Below are 22,215 nucleotides of genomic sequence, written 5' to 3'. Positions count from 1 at the left end.
CCAACGTATCCTCACAAACACAACGTTACCGGATTACCGAGAAGAAGTACACCGGAAAGAAAGCAAACTACATAGTAAACAAACATCACATAAGCATGGCACGATGCGCAAACAAGTATGATGCATGTCCGGTTTAATGAGGCATGGCATGGCAAAGTGCACAAACAACCCTACAAATTAAGTGGAGCTCAATATGCAACAAGTTGCATATTGACGGAACACCACGTGACTTATTTAGTTCACTCTCGTTTATGTACCCAACAAGATTAAATGTTTTTAGCATGGCAAGAGGTGAAGCATGATGAAACTATCTATCTAGGCAAGTTTAAATGAGGCCGGAAGCAACGAACAACAATTCCGGTAAATCCCCATATGTAAATATTAGGTTTGGTACTGTTCTGCCCTAAACACAATTTTAGATTTGTTAAACATGCAAAGTAAAGCCATCATGATAATCTAGGCATTTTTCTACCCCATTTACATATAAAGATTATTTAAAACCGAGCTACGGTTATTTAGTTATGAAATAAATCATCTTAACATGGCATAGGGGCAAATTTAACCAAACAGCATTTTAAACATTTCAAACATGGATGAAAGTTGCATATTATTAAACTAGATGAAATTCTAAGCAAGTTTCATATTTGGAGTTTTAACATATGATGCATAGATCAAGAGTTATTAAATGCATGAAGTACAAGGGGTTTTCTATAAAACGGGCAAACTCTGGATAATAGCTAAAATTCGCAGACAGGGAAAAACACTATATGGGCCGAAACTGAGACAAGCCCAACAGAAAAAAAAAACAAAAGGTGGGGCGCTGGGGTGTGGCCTCACCCAGTGGGCCTTGGCCCGCTCGGTGGTGAGGTGGACCGGCTGGGCTGCGGTTTGGCACGGGAGGAGGCGCACTGGGCCGGCCTGCAGTCAATGCGACGACGAGGAACCGCTCCTTCGTCCTCTGCTCGACAGAGACAGAACGCGGCGCTGAGGTCAACGGCGAGGCGACAGCGGGTCTCGGCGCGGCAACAACGAACTGGGGTCGCCGGGATCCGAGGCGGCAGGGAGGTGGAGACGAGGCGGTGGAGCGGCACGGATCCGATGGTTGATAGGCATGGGGAGGCAGCAACGAGGTGATCCGAGCAGAAGGGCGTCGGCCTTGGCGCTCCGGGAAGTTGGAGGCGACCGGAATGGATGGAGGCGGCGCAGGTCGACCGGAATCGGTCCAGGGAGGTGTGTGGTGGCGCAGGGCTTGAGGAGGCCGTCGGCCATGGAGTCGGGCGAAGCTCCTGTGAAGCAGAGAGAGAGAGAGAGATCACGATGTGAGAGACCACAGGGAGAGAGAGATTACAGGAAGGAGGAGAAGTAAAAGGGACACGGCGGGAGGGCCCTGGTCACCGGCGTCTCGAGAAGCTCGAGATCGAGCCTCCTGCTCGATCTGGAGGTGGGCACTCGGCTGGCTGCGTGCCCGAGCGCGAGGGGAGCAGGGGAGCTGCGGATGCAGCGAGGACCGAACAGGGGAGGCAGGGATCGATGGATTGGATGGAGCAGGTGGATGGCTGCAGCGATCTGGTTGGGTGGAGGTGGATCGGGAGGAATCCCAAGGTTGGGGGAAGGCTGTCGGCTGGCTAGATTGGTCCGACGCTGAAAATAAAGAGAGTGGCGGCGGCGGGGATTGGACAGAGGAGGATCCCTAGAAATTAGGGTTGGCTAGTTTAGGTAGGGTTTCATCTGCTATAAATAGCAGGTAGGAATTGGGTAGGGCTATCACGTCCCTACGATCGCAATCGGACGGTCGCGAATAAAATAGTTAGGGAGTCCAAATAGGAAAATGGTGATGTTTTGTAGACGCCTGGGGATGATCCGGACACGACGGTGACGACTGCTCGGGTCGGGTCCGGGACAACTTTTCGGACGCGCGCGAGGGGGTTTGATGCACTGAGCAGAGAGGGTTTCGGACCGTGCGATCGCATCGGACAACTCCGGACACGAAGAGGGGTAGGAGGATGGACTAGGTGGGCTGTGGCGAGACTGCGAGGGGAGAAGAGAGAGAGGGGGGGCCCGGCATGGTTTCCGGAGACCGAAAACGTCCGACGTTAGACCGGCTATATTGCCGCTATAGTTAACGGTTGGGCTATCAAACGGACTCCGAACGCGATGAAATTTGACAGGCGGTCTTCCTACACTAAAATAAGACCGCACGCCAACTTTCAACCCATTCCGAGAACATTTTCCGGCCACTTATAAAATAATATTTCGGACGTGCCGCGGGCGCATGCAAGTGTGTTTGGGCTCAGAACGGATAACGGACGGAACTGGGGGAGCCCGGACGGATGCAAGTTTTGAAAATATGAAGATGCAATGCACATGATGACATGGCAAGTTGCAACACGCAAGCAAATGACATGGTAACAACAGCGAATAACTGGAGGACACCTGGCACATCGGTCTCGGGGCGTTACAGCGACGAGGTGGCTCGGCGCCGGGGCGGGTGAAAGCAAAGAACCGGCATCGTCTCGAAGGCTACTGCATGCTCTACTCCGACTACTTCGCCGATGCTCCACTTCACGGCGAGAAAACATTTCGGCGCCGTTATCGGATGAGCCGACCGAAAGCTCTTCCTCGGGATTGTGAATTCCATCCGGGAGTTCGATAACTACTTCAAGTGCGAGATGGATTGCACCGGCGCCCTTGGATTCACCTCCATCCAGAAGTGCACGACAGCGATGAGGATGCTTGCATACGGAGCTCCCAGTGATTCACTCGACGACTATGGGCGCATGGCCGAGTCCACCAGCATAGAGTGTTTCTACAAGTTCTGTCGGACAGTAGTGGCAGTGTTTGGACCGCAATACTTGAGAACACCCAATGCGGAAGACACTGCTCGGATCCTAGCACAGAATGCAGCAAGAGGATTTCCTGGGATGCTTGGAAGCATCGACTGCATGCATTGGAAATGAAAGAATTGCCCATTTGCTTGGCAGGGGATGTACAAAGGCGCCAAAGGCGGTTGAAGTGTGGTACTTGAGGTGGTGGCCACACAGGACCTCTGGATTTGGCACTCCTTCTTTGGTATGCCAGGAACTCACAATAACATCAACGTGCTGCAGTGCTCTCCTGTCTTTGCCAAGCTTGTTGAAGGTCATTCTCCTCCGGTGAACTTCGAGATCAATGGGCGACACTACAACAAGGGGTACTATCTAGCTGATGGCATCTATCCAAGATGGTCGACATTTGTGAAGACGATCTCAAACCTTGTGCCAGGAGGCAAGAACGCCTGGTTTGCGAAGGTTCAGGAGGCTTGCAGGAAGGATGTCGAGTGGGCATTTGGTGTACTCCAATCTCGATTTGCTGTTGTCCGGTACCCCGCTCAGACCTGGTCGAAAGATCAAATATGGGAGATTATGACTTGCTGTGTCATCTTGCACAACATGATCATCGAGAGCGAGCAAGAAGACCCAGTGTTTGACACTGAACCATACTACAGGCAGGGTCCTCTAGCCGAAGTTGATCACCAGCTACAGGCAACCTAGACTGCCTATCTCAGTATGCGTCAGGAGATCCGAGACCCACAGGTGCATCATCAACTGCAGTAAGATCTGATAGAGCACCTATGAAGGCTCAAGGGCGACGCCGGACGCGACGTGAATTTTTATTTGTTGAACTATATAATTTGTATTGAACCATTTGTTGTTGTACTATTTCGTTGAAATATTTGATATTTCTGTGATGAAATATGTGATAAAAAATTTATGTGGATAATTGAACGCCGAACAACGGTGAACTACGCCGAATATGGGCCTATTGTTGCCTATATGTGCCCTTTATTCGCCGAAATGGGGATGAAAAGTAGGCCAATATCGACGCCCGAGGGCGAACTGGGGGTGACGACTGGACGCAAAACCGCCTCCAGCGCCGATTGTATCGCCAGCTCGCCCCAGGAAGCGATTTTTATGCGTCCCGAAGAGGCGAACGGCTAGAAATGCTCTTATAAACCAGATAGTCTTGGATTAGTGTCCGTTACCAACACTCCGGTGGTGCTACTCTTCACGGTTCCGTCGCGTCGTCACCGATCTGCCACGTGTCGTGTTTGGTCGCTGGCTGACACTTGCACGGCATTTACCAATCGGATCACACCGCACTGCTCAGGATTGGTTTTAGTCGCTGGTTTAGTCTCACGTCCGTGTGTCAGGCAAAGCAGCGCTTATAAAGATGACGGTGACATCGATGATCAGATAGTATACTAAGTAGTAGTGTTTTGATGAGTGGAAGAGAGAGGACTCACAGTCTTAAGCCTTTTCTTGAGAGCCGAGGAGAGACTTGCCGTTCGTGTTCCTTCACCTCAGCGGTGTGCTTCTTACTGCGTCTGCGCCTTCCTCTGTTTCAAAAGGAAATACTGGCGAGTGGCAAGAGTCCGAAGCGCACAGAACTCTCGAAGCAGGCAAGGGCAAGCAGCCACTGAACTTCAGCTGGCAGCAGCGCAGTTGGATTCCTGCACTGCACGGAAACGCCGCATGTTTTTTTGCGTTGCCCTGCTCCGAGCCATCGCGTTGGAATGCGACTGTGTGCGGCTGTGTCGTTTGCGGAGCTGCAGGCCGCCAGGCCCGCGGTAGTTGCAGCCATCTTCTTGCCAGATACTAGTACTTTTGGCACGTTTACATCCAAACATTGCGTCTACGCGCCCATCTGCTGCCTGCGTCGCACTTCTTTTTTGACGGGTGCCCGCACCATCATACAGTGCTACTTTGTTCGATCGCCCGTGAAAACACCCCTGACCATATACATCAAAGTAGACCGAGATCGATCGGTCGGTCGGTCGGTCTTCTCCTTGGCTTTTGAGAAGCGGGGGTTGATCCGATGTGCTCTTGCCGCGTAACCCATGGGCGATTTCTGTTAGTCCTTAAGGCTAGTCATAGTGAAAGTAACTTAGCAATTAACATAACATATTTCAAGAAAAGTTTACTTATGTGGCATGTACTTAACAAGGAGAGAGGTGTTTGAAGTAACATAATATGTTATTGTATAACGCATCTCAAGGCAAAATGAGTCTGCATCTTAATAAATGATGCCTTGCATGATACCACATATATGTTACTCTCCACTATGAAGATAATAACATAGATTAGTAATATATGCATGTTACTAATCTAAGTTACTCTCCACTGTGACTAGCCTAAAAAATTATTAACATAATGAAAAAGTTTGACCGTGCGAGCGCGGTGGAGTTACCGGTGACGAGCCATGAAATTACTGAGAGATCTTCCCATCACAGCGCTGATGACCTCAGTTGATTTCGATCGCCGGGCTTGTGCGCCCGCTAGAGACTTGCCGTGGTGCCAGGGTCAAACACCAAACCGCAGGTCATCCACACGTGACGAGACCGCACTGCGTCCGTCCAGCCCATCCATATATTTTATTTTGACCCGAAGAGATCGTAGAACAAACTGCTCTACGGCGTCCAGTCCACATCGCCCGCTCGTCTACAGCAGCCAGCAGCCGGCCCAAAACGGTGGGCAGCTCAAGCAGATACCACGCACGGCTCGCGTATAAATACACTGACGCAGGTGCCTGAACCGCTCGCCATTCAGAAGTTCCCAAACCAAAGTACTCCGTCCGGTTCCCTCGATCTGGTTCTGTTCGTCCCCTTTGAATTTCCGACTCCGAGGCAAGGAAGCAGGCTGCTTGCGATGGCGGGAGGAGGGAAGGTGTACTCGTTCCAAGAGGTGCGCAAGCACAGCCAGCGCAAGGATTGCTGGCTCATCATCTCCGGCAAGGTCGGTTCGTCATGTCATAAACCCTCGTTGCATCTACCACCACTTCACTTGCCTTCAGATGAATTTTTTGTAGACGCACATGATCTGGGTTATCTGGCCATATGATTTACCTCTGCTCGCTGCCTCAGGTGTACGACGTGACGCCCTTCATGGAGGAGCACCCGGGCGGCGACGAGGTCCTGCTGGCGTGCACCGGTGAGCCCTCCTTTCGTCTTCTCTCGCGTGCTTTCACGGATCGTTTTCTCTTGGTTGTGGCCGGGAATGATTTGGCATGTCTTACGGGCGTGCAGGCAAGGACGCGACGGCCGACTTCGAGGACATCGGCCACTCGGACGCCGCCAAGGAGCTGATGCCGCAGTACTGCATCGGGGAGGTCGACGCCGCCACCGTCCCGGCCAAGCTCGCCCGCGCCGTCCTCCCCGCCAAGGGGGCGGCGGCTCCTGCGCCACGCGCGAGCACGGGCCAGGGCGTCCGGCTCACGGTGCTGCAGCTCGCCCTGCCTCTCCTGCTGGTGGCCATGGCCTTCGCGCTTCAGAACTTCGCCAAAACCAAAACAGAGTAGACGAGAAGGACAGATGCCGTCGCGGATACCGGCTGCGGTCTCTTGGAAGTATCTGCACGTCCAACCAGTTGCTGTCGACGTCTCTACCGCTGCAATCGTTGTAGTTCCATCTCCCCTGTGTGTACCGACGTAATTATTGGTGGAATTCATATATCTATAATCGCCAAGTTTCAGAAAAAAAATATCTATATCTATAATCCTATATAGTGTGGGAATAACTCAAAACTTGAGCCGCTGGATGCACTCAGTCCGATGGTGGAAAGTTGGCAAATCCTTACACTTCTGTCTTCTGACCATTTGGATTGCTCTTTTGCGCTAGATTGTGCACGTGAAGTTCAGTCCTAAATTTAAATCTTGGCTTGCGCTCCACAATGTCCAGCCCAACGATTGGATTGATATGGATTCGGTTAAGGATTGGTGGAGTCAAAATGCCACTAAGCAAACTGGATTCGGTTAAGGATTGGTGGAGTCAAAATGCCACCAACCAAACTCCATCGAGAAGGCCGCTTGTCTCCCTGATGATGCTTATCTCCAGGGAAATATGAAAGGAGCGAAACGCTAGAGTTTTCCACAACACGGCCGTTCCAGTGGGAGTGTTGGTCGCCAAGATTAAAGAGGAATGCTCGCTTTGGAGCCTCGCGGGAGCAAAACATTTGTGTAACATTATGTCATGAGAGTGATGTACTGTATTTGGCCATACATTGTTAACCTTCTCTCTTAATCAATGAAAATGGCAAATCTTTTGCCTAGTTTAAAAAAAAATCCAAACCCCTTAATGTCTCTGCTCAGCCATAACCTTTTAGCTGGGGCTTCTCAAAAGTCGAGAACTATCTAGAAGACGCCAAACGAAAGGGAAGTGTGAGAATAGCAGCAGATGCCAGCAGTACAAAATGAATGACATGTTGGTCGTTTGCTAATCTGTTTTCACTACCCTTGGCCTTTTGGAAGCTGCATCTAATGAAAAAAATGCAAGTGTTTTGACATGTTATCAGTGTTTTTTAAGAACACTTCAGTTAAAAACTATAGGAGTTCCACACAGCAATTGCAATTTGTTTTCGTAGTATATATGTCTTCAGGTTTCATGACCGATTCAGCATGGACTGGCTAGACAGAAACCGGAGAATCTCCTATCAGAAAACCTCAGATGCACATCTTGCTTTACAACCAAAGGACTTCTTTCCAGAGAAGAAACAAAACACTTCAAAGTTCAAAAAGCACCAGTGGAATATCATTTCGCATTAGTGCACCTCGTAAATGATGAGAAGTGAACGATTCTGCTCAGCAAAATAACAGCCGACGCAGGTAGATGAACAAAGTAATGCAGATGGACAGTCGAGTATACCAAGGCAAGGAATATTGTATGCAAACCGTATATGAATTATTTTCTATTAATATTTGATGACATGATAATGTAACATGAATCTTTCACTGGGAGGGCTGAAAAAAAAAAGAATGTATGAAGAAAAAAGAATGTTCTTTTACATGTGCACCACCTGCCTAATCCCTATAACAACATTGTAGAGGAGCAAACAGATGGACTTACAATATTGTGGAGGTTAGAACTCGATAATCACTTCTGGAATTCCTCGAGTCAAGGGCAACCGCGACCGTATATATATACAGCATCTTGGGCATGAGGACTTTTTTTTTTCACTGAATCCCTCTGGATTTACAGAGTTTTAGCGGTTGGCGCTAGGTTAAATTAATCAAGTCTAAGACTCCAATTTATACTCCTGATGCTAGAGGCCTACTTCCAGCTGAAGAACATGTTCTTGCTTTCCTGTGATAAAAGAGGTCAATTCTTCTGGGGCAACGACAGACTTAAGCCACTCTTGTAGTTCCTCCCCTTCAACCTTTTCATTCTCTGGAAGGATCATAGAGATGAGCAGTTAGACATATGCATGGCTCATGAAGAAAAGCGCACCATAAAAAACATAGGCAGATAATATGTCAAATTACCTTCTAAATATGCTCCAAGTCCTTCCAAAACTGCTGGATTAGCACGGATAACTGAAAGAGCAACTTCAAGTGCTGATTGTAGAAGTGCTTTTACTTCCCCTTGGACAAGATCAACCAGATGACCCTGTCATTAGTTTTCCAATGTGAGCTTAGTAGGCAGCTTAATAGTTTGATCTGCAATTGTATGGAACTTTGAGACAGACCTGGTCCCTTCCAAATGGGGAGCCTCCAGAATCATCTAGCCCACCATTTGACAATGTAGCTAGTGATATTGGACCTATGCGCTGATTAAGACCATACTCTGCCACGGCTTTGTAAGCCATGTCAGTTGCACGCCTGATGTCATCAAGTGCCCCAGTAGAAACCCGTCCTGCTAGAACTATTTCCTCTGCTGCCCGCCCACCCAGAAGCGTTACCAGACGTCCACGCAGTTCATCAACAAAGAGCAAATATCTATCTTCTGTCGTGGGAGGAGTGTATGTAAAGCCTAATGCACCTCCTGACCTCGGCAGTATACTCAATTTCTAGGAAAATAAACAGCGAAAGAAAGTAAGACCAATTTAGAATTATACCGACTGTTCTTATCAATAGTTGTTTCAATTCAAACCTCCACACGTGGCTGGCCTGGCAACAGATTTGCTACAGCAGTTCCCACAACTGCATGACCAACTTCATGCCGTGCAACAACAGCCTTTTCATTGCCCTTCAGCTTTACATGTTTTTTCTCTATGCCCTAAGAAATAGACTTCACAGTTAACTTCACAGTAGCATAGAGAACTATAATGACTAATAACAGGAACATCTATCTCTCACGGCAACATCAAAATAGAGCAAAGAACAACAATAAGGCCATGCCCTGAGGGCACAACTCATACAATAGAGATGATTAGTATTGTGCAGCTAGTATCCCTTAAGGAATAAGGATACGACTAGCAGTAGTTGCAGCATGATATGTGCATGTGACGTGCGTGGACAGGGAACCTGCTAGATTAGGAAAGGTCTTAAATCTTAATTACCTTTGGTACATGCTGAGTTTGTATTCAGATCTGACTTGTGGATCAAGTTGGTTGTGCTACATAAAGGACCCGTATGTCGTACATGTTTTGGCTAGGAAAAATTATTGAAAACACGCTAAATGCATAGTTCAGAATGCATGGGGGGTTAGAATTTTATGCTAAAAAGTGTACTGGAGAAGTTTAGTGCCAAGAACTAAACTAATGTTTTCCTTTAAGGAAACTGCAGAGACCCTTAAACTGAGTCCACGGAGACTTGAACCCAGGTGGTGGGATTAAACATCCACTCCCCCACCAAAGTGATATTTGAGTGCCACCAAATGTATTTTTCTCCCAAAGAAATCTACCACAAAACCAGCATGGATGTGAATAGGTAAAATTCACCATACATGAGTTAAGCATTTAACAGACAAAATGCACTGTTTGCTTGATTGCATACTCTAAGGGGGCAGTTTGCATATAAAAATCACTTCTGGACACAATTTTGAATATTCTTTGTGTGTTATCGTTAACTGCCGTTTTTAACCAAAACAGAACCCAAAAAGACCCGCAGGACTGGAAGAGCCTCTGGTCCTTAGTGCAATTCCATGGCCAGGGGGAGCGCGGCCCTACCGGCTGCTGCTTTGGCCCCGTGGCCGGCGCTGGCAGAGAAGGGTAGGGGGGATTCAGGAGGAGGGAAGGAGATTAGAGATTCCAGAACTACTGAATTATTTCCTGAAGTCCTAGTACACACTCCTGCTCCTTATATAGGAGATGACCAATTTTAACACAAGGAAAGTAAAGACTCAATCAGAAACAAACAGGAACACACCTCCACCAGGGATTCAATCCTGCACAAATACAACTTGGTCCTAAGTTGATTCTAATCAGATTTTGGTTTAGTCCGACATTTGTACGGAACACCCCACATAACAAACACAGTTTTACAGATGGTGCTGTTTAGATATCCATACTATGTATGTTGGGCAATTGCACTTTATGTAATCCTCTGCGCATTGCACAGTTAAGGACTAAGATAGATATAACTTGAAGCTGAATACAATATAGTTGGGACTGCATACACATCATATTCTACTTCAATAAAGAAAGTAATAGAACGAGATTTGAGATAACAGAAAAACATACAGCTATAGAGCGCTCAACCGCGCTGATGAAATCGATCTTTTCCACTATTTCTTTATTTGATCTTCCAGCCAACAAAGCAGCTTCATTCACTAAATTAGCAAGGTCTGCCCTGCATAGGGTACACACAAGTCAAATGGAAAGTGGTACATGGTTAAAAAGATTAACTAGAAGAGAAATTGTTACCCTGTAAAACCAGTTGTCATTGCAGCAATGCCGCTGAGATCTACATCTTTACCAAGCGGAAGCTCTTTTCTGTTCGCATGAACTTTCAGGATAGATTCTCTTCCAAATTTATCGGGAGCTTCAACCTGTCATGAAAATGTCTGTCACATCTGAAAACTAAGAAGCAAGTGATACACTTGTTTGAGAATAAAAGCTAACCGTGACTACACGGTCAAATCTCCCTGGGCGCCGAAGGGCAGGATCCAAAACATCTGCCCTGTTTGTTGCTCCAAGTACAATGACAGCTGAGTTGGTATCAAAACCATCCATTTCCTAAAAAAAGAGAAAATTAACAATGGCCAGACAAAGAATAGGGTGCCATGGAAGTAAAGACTGAAAAGTAAGAAACTATTGTTATTATCCTACCGTGAGCAGTTGATTTAGTGTCTGCTCACGCTCATCGTTGCTGACGATACGGTACCGGCCATCACGACTTTTTGCCACGGCATCAATCTATAAAGAGCAGCCGAATGCAAAGGGTTAGCATGCATCTGAATAGAAAACAAGTAATTATATCCACAAATGCTAGATTACCTCATCAATAAAAATAATTGACGGTGATTCCTTTTTGGCCCTAGCAAATAGTTCACGTACTCGAGCTGCTCCCATGCCTACATATAGCTCCACAAATTCACTTGCAGAACAACTTATGAAAGGAACTTCCGCTTCCCCTGCTACAGCTTTAGCAAGGAGTGTCTTCCCAGTTCCTGGAAGGCCCACCTGTAAAAAGGATTGCACTGTAAGTAACAAACGCAATAACCAAGCAACACTCACTACTATAAATAAATGCAGAACTAACCAACAAGACACCTCGAGGAGGACGTGCACCAAGACGAATATATTTTTCTGGGTTCCTTAGGAACTCCTGAACATAATGAAAAGATAAAACCAGGTTATTTTCCTCCAATCAATAGATAGACCAGAACATCACTGCACATACTAGAATACAAGATTACCAGTAACAAGTCATCATAAAACCCATACCACAATTTCTTCCAACTCTTCTTTGGCCTCGTCAACTCCAGCCACATCAGCGAATGTAACTATATCGGCAGTTTCTGAAACTTTTGCCCCACCAGAGTTCAAATTCTTTCGATTCCTCAGCTGGCCTGTTGATTGCTGGTAATACACAAGAAATAATAATGTCTATAAAAAAATCGAATTTAAAGACCATATTCACCAGTTGACTGGGGTAGAAAAATATAAACACATGTCAGTACCTGAGAAAAGCTTATTGGCAGTCGCTGAAGAACTACTGCAATTAATACAACATAAATAAGAGCCACCTGCACAATATAAGAGTGTAATTAGGGCCAAAAGCACAGGTTGAAGAGAGACTTGTACACGTGGACATGAACACTGAGCGATGTAAACATACACAAACATCTTACAAGATTACCCCTTGCGCCTATCAACACGCATCGGTACATTGTTTGGAGTCTGCGAAATTTCTATTTTGTGGATCAAATTAAGGATTGCATATTCCTGTATTAGGCTAGGTACATAAGTTCACATATAAAACTGGGGTTCAATTTATCTTTTTTTCATGTGAAGAAATCCATCACCAGTTCCATACACAACAACAACAACAACAAAGCCTTTAGTCCCAAACAAGTTGGGGTAGGCTAGAGGTGAAACCCATAAGATCTCGCGACCAACTCATGGCTCTGGCACATGGATAACAAGCTTCCACGCACCCCTGTCCATAGCTAGTTCTTTGGTGATACTCCAATCCTTCAGGTCTCTCTTAACGGACTCCTCCCATGTCAAATTCGGTCTATCCCGACCTCTCTTGACATTCTCCGTGCGCTTTAGCCGTCCGCTATGCACTGGAGCTTCTAGAGGCCTGCGCTGAATATGCCCAAACCATCTCAGACGATGTTGGACAAGCTTCTCTTCAATTGGTGCTACCACAACTCTATCTCGTATATCATCAGTCCGGACTCGATCCTTCCTCGTGTGGCCACACATCCATCTCAACATACGCATCTCTGCCACACCTAGCTGTTGAACATGTCGCCTTTTAGTCGGCCAACACTCAGCGCCATACAACATTGCGGGTCGAACCGTCGTCCTATAGAACTTGCCTTTTAGCTTTTGTGGCACTCTCTTATCACAAAGAATGCCAGAAGCTTGGCGCCACTTCATCCATCCGGCTTTGATTCGATGGTTCACATCTTCATCAATACCCCCATCCTCCTGCAGCATTGACCCCAAATATCAAAAGGTGTCCTTCTGAGGCACCACCTGCCCATCAAGGCTAACCTCCTCCTCCTCACACCTAGTAGTACTGAAACCGCAAATCAGGTACTCAGTTTTAGTTCTACTAAGCCTAAACCCTTTTGATTCCAAGGTTTGTCTCCATAACTCTAACTTCCTATTTACCCCCGTCCGACTATCGTCAACTAGCACCACATCATCCGCAAAGAGCATACACAACGATTGTGGGGTTGATTAAATATGTAGTTATGGAGTACATACTAACAAAATTTAGCAACAAGTACTCCTGTTTGCTTGCTATAAAAAGCAGCCGCTGGGAGAATTGAACAAATGTTATGCTTTTGTTTCAAGCAGAACAAAAAAAATATTGGATTCTAATCTCTTGCGAGCATCTCTAAGTATTGACACATAACAAAACACTGGTTTTCTTTTTCTCCTTCATTGCCAGTACGTCACATCTAACTAGTTAACGTATATAAAATCTAGATTGCTGAAACAAACCATACTAAAGGAAATAACATTACAAATTATTCCTCCTTATTTAAACTAAACGCCATCTCTAATTCTACAATCTCCGTCACCATATGTAGTAAATCATATTTCCCCTGTTTCCTATTGACATGTCACTAATGGCCTAAAATGCTATGCTTGCAACAATTTTCAAGCCACAATAATCAAACGTGTAAGGTGTAACACAGATAACTTTCAGCTGAAATGCCTTACCAAAGCTGAATTGAGCATGCCGCCGGACCTCCTATCTGGCGACCCAAACTCAACATTATTCTCCACCATCTTCTCATATGGAGTCTTAATGTCCACTGGTCGTGTGGTTGTGAAGACGATTCTCCTCGAAATGGCAGCATTATCAGCAACGCCATCTGCTTGTGTTTGTGGCTGCTCCACCACGCTGGCCTCAACCTCTGGACGGAGCCGGAACATAACGTGCACCCCATCCACCTCAACCTTTTTCACCTGGTCCTTATCAATGCTCGCCAGGAAGTCGCTGTAGGGGACGCTGATGTAAGTGGTCTGCGGCCGGGGCTCTGAGCCAGGCAACGTGATCTCCGGCCGCAGCATGCGGAGGGCGAATATGGCAAACCCGAGCTGTAGCAGGAGGAACCCCATCTCCCGGCCCTGCACTATGGGCTCCCAAAACCATCGGCCAACACCGCCGCCCTTAGCCACCCGCCGGCGCCACTTGTTTTCCCCCCTCTTGGACGAAGAGGGCGGTGACGACGGCGGCGTCGCGGCCGCGCTGGTGGTGCTCGTGCCCGCGCTATCACCTCCTTGCTCCGCCGCCGCGTCGCGGTCGCCGCCCCCGGTGGACGAGGCCTCCCCTGACCCGGAGGCGCCGTCGCCGTCGCGCTCGACGTTGGCGCGCGCCGCCGGCGGGCAGCGAATGCGGCGATGGATGAGGGCGAACCCGAGGCCCCGGGGCGGCACGGCGGACAGGCGGACCGACGCGGCGCTGCCTCTGTAAGCAGGTCGCCTGCAGAGGGGGCGCAGGAGCGACCGGGAGGGGGGCACGATGGGGAGCGAGACGAGGGTTTCGGCGGCGGCGGCGGAGGCCATGGGAGAGGCAGGGGGGCGGGCCCCGAACCCTAGATTCGCGACCGGGAGGACGGGGGCAGCTCGAGGACCTCGCGTGGAGGAATCGGTGGGGAGGGCGGGCGGAGTGAGGTGGGGAGATGAGGAACAGAGGAAGGCAGAGGACGAGACGAACCGAGACGGGGAGCGAAGGGTGTCGCCGTTGCCTGCGTGTCTCGCCGTCACGCCGGGCTGTTAAATCCTGTTCGGGTGAATAACCTGCGGTCACCGAGAGGTGCACGTATTATTTCACTGATGCAAGGATCCCATTCGTGGCCCGCGTGTTTGTGGGCCCACTCTCAGTGGAAAGCTGCGACGTTTCTTGGATTTCAGTGGCTTATCCGTTCCGTGGAGATATGGCACGGAGCCGGCGGAGAGGGAGGGGGGTTAACGGGATTGGTGGGGACGAGCTCCTCGTTGTCAGTGAGAGCAGGGGCGTGAGTCAGAAGGTGGGGTCGCTCGAGATATTTGGCAAGTCGGATGGTGCAGGGCGGCGCGCTGCCCATGTCCACAGAAACGATGAACGAGTTCCGAATTTGGGAGCATATCTATCTTCCACTGCAGAGAAAGAAAAACAATGGATTTGCTAATTTTGTGTGGATTTCTGAACAAACGTGCACCTTCTTTGTCACTGAGCTAAATAAGTAGGAGTACTACAGTGGAAGGGTAGATGATCAAATTTGTAAGACGCTGCCCTGCAAGCAAGTATAAATAGTAAGCAAAATTGTAGGACTCTGCAAACATGTGCAAATAGTAACCGTGACTAATATGTACTCGTAATAGTTGTTTTAGGCTTAGTACTAGGTAAGTGTCAGTGTGTTGCAACAGGAGAGCGTTATATATGCATGGGTCATATATGCAGATCATTCTATAAAAAATCAACTCAACCTAAAACTTCATTGGGCTTAATCCTAATTTTGTTAAGCATCATACATGGGCAATGCATGTATTTTTTAAATAAATATATGTGTATGGTATATGGTTGAATGCCCCATGCCATATGTCTTGACTCTTGAGAGCCTAACTCAATTTCCTTTCCGTCAACAAAACCAATATAAATCCTCAAAAAAAACCAATATAATATGTTGAATATGTATCACAAAATCACTACAAGTCCACACAGCATGAGCAACTTCTTGCAATGTTTATCTAGCCATTGTCAAGGCTGGCCTATAATCTGGCATGTTTCCTCTAATTTGCATCCATTTTCAGGAAGTTTTCTCTACTGTTAGCTGAATGTTTGCCTAATAAAAACACGTTAGAAAAATAAAAACATGCAACAAAGAATACTCTCAAATTTAGAAATTCCTTGCTCGGAATTCAGTCATTTGCCCTAAAGAGGTGAGGAAGACGAGCCGAGGTGTGACGCCCCGAGACCGATGTGCCAGGTGTCCTCCAGTTATTCGTTGTTGTTGCCTTGTCATTGCTTGCGTGTCATGCATCTCATATCATGTCATCATGTGCATTTCATTTGCATACATGTTCGTCTCATGCATCCGAACATTTTCCCCGTTGTCCGTTTTGCAATCCGGCGCTCCTATGTCACCCGATGTCCCTTTCTACCTCTTTTCGTGTGCGGGTGTTAAACGTTTTCGGATTGGACCGAAACTTGTCATGCGGCCTTGGTTTACTACCGGTAGACCGCCTGTCAAGTTTCATAGCATTTGGACTTTGTTTGATATCCCAACGGTTAACCGAGGGACCGAAAAGGCCTCGTGTGTTGCAGCCCAACACCCTTCCAATTTGGCCCAAAACCCACCTAAACCTCCTCCATCATCTCGGACGTTCGATCACGCGTGGCCGAAAACCGCACCTCATTTGGACTCTCCTACCTCCCTCTACCTATAAATATGTGCACCCCGTCAAAATTCGCGGACGAAACCCTAGATCTCACCTCCCTCCGCGCCGTCGGACATGTCCGCTCGCCGGCGGACGCGTCCATCTCGCCGGCCATATCACTCCAGCCAATCGTGAGGCGCCACGACTTCACCGCCGCCTCCCTCCTCCACTCAGGCGCCGCCACCTGGCCCTGCGTCGCCACCTCTCCCGCGCGGGCCCGGGAGGCCCAGATCCGCCCCCCCGGCCCGGTGCGCCGCCGCCGCCCGAGGCCCTCGCCTCCCCGTGCCACGCCCAAGAGCTCCTCCGCCGCCTCGCTCTTCCTCCGCCGCGCCGGCGCTGCCTCACCGGCTTGCCACCTCGTCGCCGCCCGCCGCCCGCCGCGCCTCCGTCGCCTTCGCCGGCCACGGTCGCCGTCCGGCTCCGCCGCCCTGTCGCCTTGAGCTCACCCGAGGCCGCCGCACCACCGCGCCGCCTCGCCGGAGCTGCTCACCGGTCGGCGCCACCTCGCCTCCCCGCCTCTCCTTCGACTCCGGCGACCCGAGCTCCTCCGGTGAACAGGAACTCCAGCCATCCTCGTAATCCGCGCCGATCCAGATCTGGATCCACTTCGACGGTTGACTTTCTTCCCGTAGCCCTAATTATTTTGCATTTTTCATCACGTCATAACTCTGCATCCGTAGCTCCGATTCGTGCGTGTAGCATATCAAAATGTTCGTCTCGACGAGTACATCATTTCATCTCATTGTATCATTTTCATTTGAGCTCATCTTGATGGCCGAAATGCTGTTGGAAGAGGGCTATGTGAGGAATATGTCAGATCTGTTTCAGCAAATGGCATTTTGTCATTTTTGCCATGATTAATGTGTGCATGCTATGATCGTGAGCTCTACATGTGTTTTGTTATATGTCATGCCATCTTTACAGGGGTGCTTGCCATGTATTTTTGTGATATTTGTGGTGACTAGCACAAGCTTGCAAAGTAGCGTAATTGGTAATGCTGATTTCAGGGACTTAGTTTTTCACTAAGTCCTTATCCTGATTTTGTTGTTATGCCATATGTTCATGTTGTTTCCTAGTGATTCGTGCCTCTTTTGAGGATGATCAGTAAGGATGTTTTGTTAATATTGTGGTGCTCTATCCATCCATGTCTTTGTTTGCATTTATGGAGCACCTAGCTTGAGTCAATCGAGCTCTACTTTTGCTATAAAATGATCCTGGCAGATTGTTGACATGTTTAGCGATTTTGCTGAGGATGTTACTATTGATCCATGCATGCTATGTTGTTGTTCTTGCCATTTCTAGCTTCTATGCCATGTCTTATTGATGGGTGAATGTTTGGTTTGTCATGCCATGCTCTGTAGTGAGTGCATCAAGCTCGTAAACATGCCTACTCGTTAACTGATTTGCATGCTCCAGTTTTTCACTAAGTCTGAATCTGTTTATGTTTTTGCCATGTTCACATGCTTGCAATTGTATTTTCTGATCCCTTTTGGCTCAAGGTCACTAAGGGACTTTTGTTAAGTGCTTTGAGTAGCTTCATGCCATGCCTTGCCTTCCCATGTTAAGTTCCTGTAGCATGTAGTTTTCATGCTCTAAAGTGTGCTTCCTGATGATAAATTTCAGACTTGTGTTAATTTCATTAAGTCTGAAACCTGTTATCATTTGCACTTTTTCCATGCTTGTTTGAACCTGTTAATGGATGATTTAGCCATAGCTCAGTGTTCATATTTTGTCAAGCATCATGAGTGGATCACTGCCATGTATTTTATTGCCATGTTTGAGCGTTGTAGTATATTTTACTTGATGCATTTAGATGGCTACTTGCTGTTTATCGCAGACCGGTGCTATATTTGTTTTGCTTGCCATTTCCAAACCGTGCATCCGATTCCGGTGATCTTTATATCGATTTCAACCGAAATCACCTCACCTTTCCAGTGGCACTCTTGGATTTCCAAGTTGAGGCCAGGTTCAATCATTCCTTTCCAAATCATGCATATGCACCGCATACCGCATCCCGCATATCATACCATGTTCATGTGTTATTTGTTTACTATGTTGTGTGCTTCTTTCCGGTGTTGCTTCTTCGGGTTGGTTCCGATAACGTCGCGTTTGTGAGGACCCGTTCGACTACGTCCGTTTGTCTTCTTCATGGACTCATTCTTCTTCCTTGCGGGATTTCAGGCAAGATGACCATATCCTCGAAATCACTTCTATCTTTGCTTGCCAGATGCTCGCTCTTTTGCTATGCCTATGCCGCGATACCTACCACTTGCTTATCATGCCCCCCATATTGTTAAGCCAAGCCTCTAACCCATCTTGTCCTAGCAAACCGTTGTTTGGCTATGTTACCGCTTTGCTCAGCCCCTCTTATAGCGTTGTTAGTTGCAGGTGAAGATGAAGTTTGTTCCTTGTTGGAACATGGATATGTTGTTCCTTGTTGGAACATGTTTATATGTGGGGATATCACAATATCTCTTATTTAATTAATGCATCTATATACTTGGTAAAGGGTGGAAGGCTCGGCCTTATGCCTGGTGTTTTGTTCCACTCTTGCCGCCCTAGTTTCTGTCATATCGGTGTTATGTTCCCGGATTTTGCGTTCCTTATGCGGTTGGGTTATAATGGGAAGCCCTTGAAAGTTCACCTTGAATAAAACTCCTCCAGCAATGCCCAACCTTGGTTTTACCATTCGCCACCTAGCCTTTTCTTTCCCTTGGGTTCTGCAGACTCAAGGGTCATGTTTATTTTAACCCTCCCTGGGCCAGTGCTCCTCTGAGTGTTGGTCCAAACTGAGCTGCCTGCGGGGCCACCTCGGGGAAACTTGAGGGTTGGTTTTACTCGTAGCTAGTATCATCTGAGTGTGCCCTGAGAACGAGATATGTGCAGCTCCTACGGGATTTGTCGGCACATTCGGGCGGTGTTGCTGGACTTGTTTTACCATTGTCGAGATGTCTTGTAACCTGGATGCCGAGTCTGATCGGATCGTCTTGGGAGAAGGAATATCCTTCGTTGACCGTGAGAGCTTGAGATGGGCTAAGTTGGGACACCCCTGCAGGGATTTGAACTTTCGAAAGCCGTGCCCGCGGTTATGGGCAGATGGGAATTTGTTAATGTCCGGTTGTAGATAACATGAAACTTAATTTAATTAAAATGCACCAACCGCGTGTGTAACCGTGATGGTCTCTTCTCGGCGGAGTCCGAGAAGTGAACATGGTGTTGGAGTTATGCTTGACGTAGGTTGTTCTAGGATCACTTCTTGATCATAGTTGTTTGACCGTGCTTTTGCTTTCTCTTCTCGCTCTCTTTTGCGTATGTTAGCCACCATATATGCTAGTCGCTTGCTGGCGCTCCACCTCGTACCTTTACCTTTACCCATATAAGCTTAAATAGTCTTGATCGCGAGGGTACGAGATTGCTGAGTCTCCGTGACTCACAGATACTTCCAAAACCATCTTGCAGGTGCCGATGATATCGTGCAGATGATGCAACCAAGCTCAAGGAGGAGCTCGATGAAGATCTTGTCCTTTGTGTTGTTTCATTCTAGTTGATCAGTAGTGGAGCCCAGTTGGGGTCGATCGGGGATCTGTGTAGCATTTGGGGTAGTCTTCTTTCATTTTGGTTCCGTAGTCGGACCTTGATTGTATCTGGATGATGTAATGCTTTATTCATGTAATTGTGTGAAGTGACTATTGTAAGCCAACTATGTATCTCTTTCCCTTATGTGTTACATGGGTTGTGTGAAGATTACCTCACTTGCGACATTGCTTTCAATGCGGTTATGCCTCTAAGTCGTGCTTCGACACGTGGGAGATATAGCCGCATCGAGGGCGTTACACGAGGTGAGGCAGAACTACGCAGAAGAGAAAATAGCATCTACACCGAGGGATTAATGCATGACTAATTTTTAGGAAGCGCTGCAATCGTGTAAACATACATACGCTGGAATAAGAGAAGATGATGTGTGACGTTGTGAAGGTGTGGCCAACTTGGCAAACTCAAGCAAAAGATGAAGAAAACAAAGTAGTCCATAACTTGACGTTGTCAAGGATGCATTTTTTCTACTTATTGAATCCCCAGTGTTACTTGGTAGAATGAAAATGAACAAATAATCGATTGTAAGTTGACACTATACCTAGTTAACAGTAGCGCTTTGTACCCCAAATGTGTAGCAGTAGTGTTTCTACAAGCGCTACCACTAAGGCGCTACAGCTAACTGGTAGCAGTAGCGCTGGAAAGCGAGCGCTACTGCTATACCTAGTTAGCAGTAGCGCTTTTCTTGGGAAAGTGCTACTGATAATAGTAAGTAGCAGTAGCGTTTCTTTTGAAAAGCGTTGCGTCTAACTTTTCTTGTATTTTTGAAAATGCGGCTTATTTTCGTTGTAGGTTTTATATAGAGTACTTTCATCATATGATTTTATGACCATGATTAATTATTATATATACAGTGGGTGAAATGAACGTTGATTAGATGACCATGACCTAGTTTGAATTAGTAGTACTTTCGACATGCACCACATGTTACCTCCACTTGAATTTAATCCATATTCATTTCACCTACTGATATATATATATATAATAACTCATCATGCTCATATAACAACTTAGCATCATGCATCATCGATCATAATAAATAACTCATCATCGGTATCATGATAACAAGTCATACTCATCATCATCATACAACTTCTACTCGTTATCATAATAACAAGTCATACTCATCATCATCATCATAGTCATCTAACCAACCTGTAGCGACTCGACCTCAAAGGGTCAAGTCTCTGTGCTTCAGTGTCATCCCTGGATCGGTAATGCTGACACACACAGTACTCGAGGATTTATAACAGAGTAGCAATCACACACTTATTACATCGAATGTCTCCAAAGAGAACTTATTACAATAAATATGGCTTAAGGCCATCTAATACTATAACAGCGGAAGGCTTGGAAGATAACGTGAGTCCATCAACTCCAACGGCATAGCTGAGCTGCACGGCAACGACCAAACGAACCTTACTCCTCGTCTGAAAAGTCTGCAACATAATACGTTACAGCCCGAAAATGGGTCAGCACATGGAATATGCTGGCAAAGTAACACGGTAGAGCAAGAACAGAATAATGCTATCACTACATGCATTTTTTGCTGGTGGAAAGCTCTATGGTTATAATTTTGCGAAAAGCCAATTTTTCCCTACAACAAAGGAATAGATTTTAAATTAACTATCATGGTAGTTGAAACATCATTGAGAAGGTTCCTCCAACTCAATCCCAATTAAGGTAATTATCAACCCAACAATATTAATTTAGAGTGATGAGATACTTAAGATACTCCAAGTACTAGATACTCAAGATGTCCATAACCGGGGACATGGCTAATCATGATTAGTTTGTACACTCTGCAGAGGTTTGCGCACTTTTCCCCACAAGACTCGACCGCCTCCGTTGAATTTCTGGCACTACATGATGTTTGAGAAACGGATGACCGAGACACAGTCTTTCGGAAACATTAACTCTCTACTCCGGACAGACCATACCAAACCTACAATCCACTACCTGCTGATCCACCTCTTCAAGAGATTCACGTAACTTACTCAACTATGCTAGAGCCCATAATAGCTTGTGGCTGCACACGGAAGTTTCTAGCATGAATAATCTCAGTTCCCTTTGAGCCTGGGTGGCGGTCCATAGGAAGATCACACGGGTACTCCGGGATTTCCAAAAAATACATGCAACACTGGGTACTCCAGGTGCCTCAATCCACCCAGATGTGTATTTAAGTTGCCACCTTAAGTTGAACCATTAATTAACAATCTCACATCTGTCATGGATTTCACTCTCCCAAACCACGTCTACGAGCATAGCATAGCAATATAAGCAACGCGCAGAAGTAACTCCCAAGGGTTTGAATGTAATAGGGCAA

At 47.0% G+C, this 22,215-nt stretch overlaps 2 protein-coding genes across 2 annotated transcripts; one reads left to right on the top strand and one right to left on the bottom strand.

Annotated features, from left to right (window-relative positions):
• Positions 1 to 5,560: 5,560 nt before the first annotated feature.
• Positions 5,561 to 6,639, top strand: LOC125513911 (cytochrome b5). The gene is made up of 3 exons (XM_048679121.2): positions 5,561 to 5,771; positions 5,900 to 5,966; positions 6,062 to 6,639. Exons 1-3 carry the CDS (start codon positions 5,685 to 5,687, stop codon positions 6,331 to 6,333), a joined length of 426 nt encoding a protein of 141 aa, XP_048535078.1. The 5' UTR covers positions 5,561 to 5,684; the 3' UTR covers positions 6,334 to 6,639.
• Positions 6,640 to 7,689: 1,050 nt separating this feature from the next.
• LOC125513910 (ATP-dependent zinc metalloprotease FTSH 7, chloroplastic) lies at positions 7,690 to 14,639 on the bottom strand. The gene is made up of 13 exons (XM_048679120.2): positions 13,596 to 14,639; positions 11,873 to 11,938; positions 11,637 to 11,771; positions 11,452 to 11,517; positions 11,187 to 11,372; positions 11,019 to 11,105; positions 10,812 to 10,925; positions 10,614 to 10,738; positions 10,431 to 10,539; positions 8,900 to 9,025; positions 8,496 to 8,816; positions 8,293 to 8,416; positions 7,690 to 8,197 (listed from the first exon to the last, which is right to left on the bottom strand). Exons 1-13 carry the CDS (start codon positions 14,442 to 14,444, stop codon positions 8,073 to 8,075), a joined length of 2,433 nt encoding a protein of 810 aa, XP_048535077.2. The 5' UTR covers positions 14,445 to 14,639; the 3' UTR covers positions 7,690 to 8,072.
• Positions 14,640 to 22,215: the final 7,576 nt, after the last annotated feature.

The sequence above is a fragment of the Triticum urartu genome, chromosome 6A (assembly GCF_056163025.1).
Source record: "Triticum urartu cultivar PI428250 chromosome 6A, HENAU_Tu73, whole genome shotgun sequence".
In the NCBI taxonomy this organism is placed as follows: Eukaryota; Viridiplantae; Streptophyta; class Magnoliopsida; order Poales; family Poaceae; genus Triticum; species Triticum urartu.
Note: the sequence above shows the minus strand (reverse complement) of the source record. Positions and strands in the feature narration are given on the sequence as shown.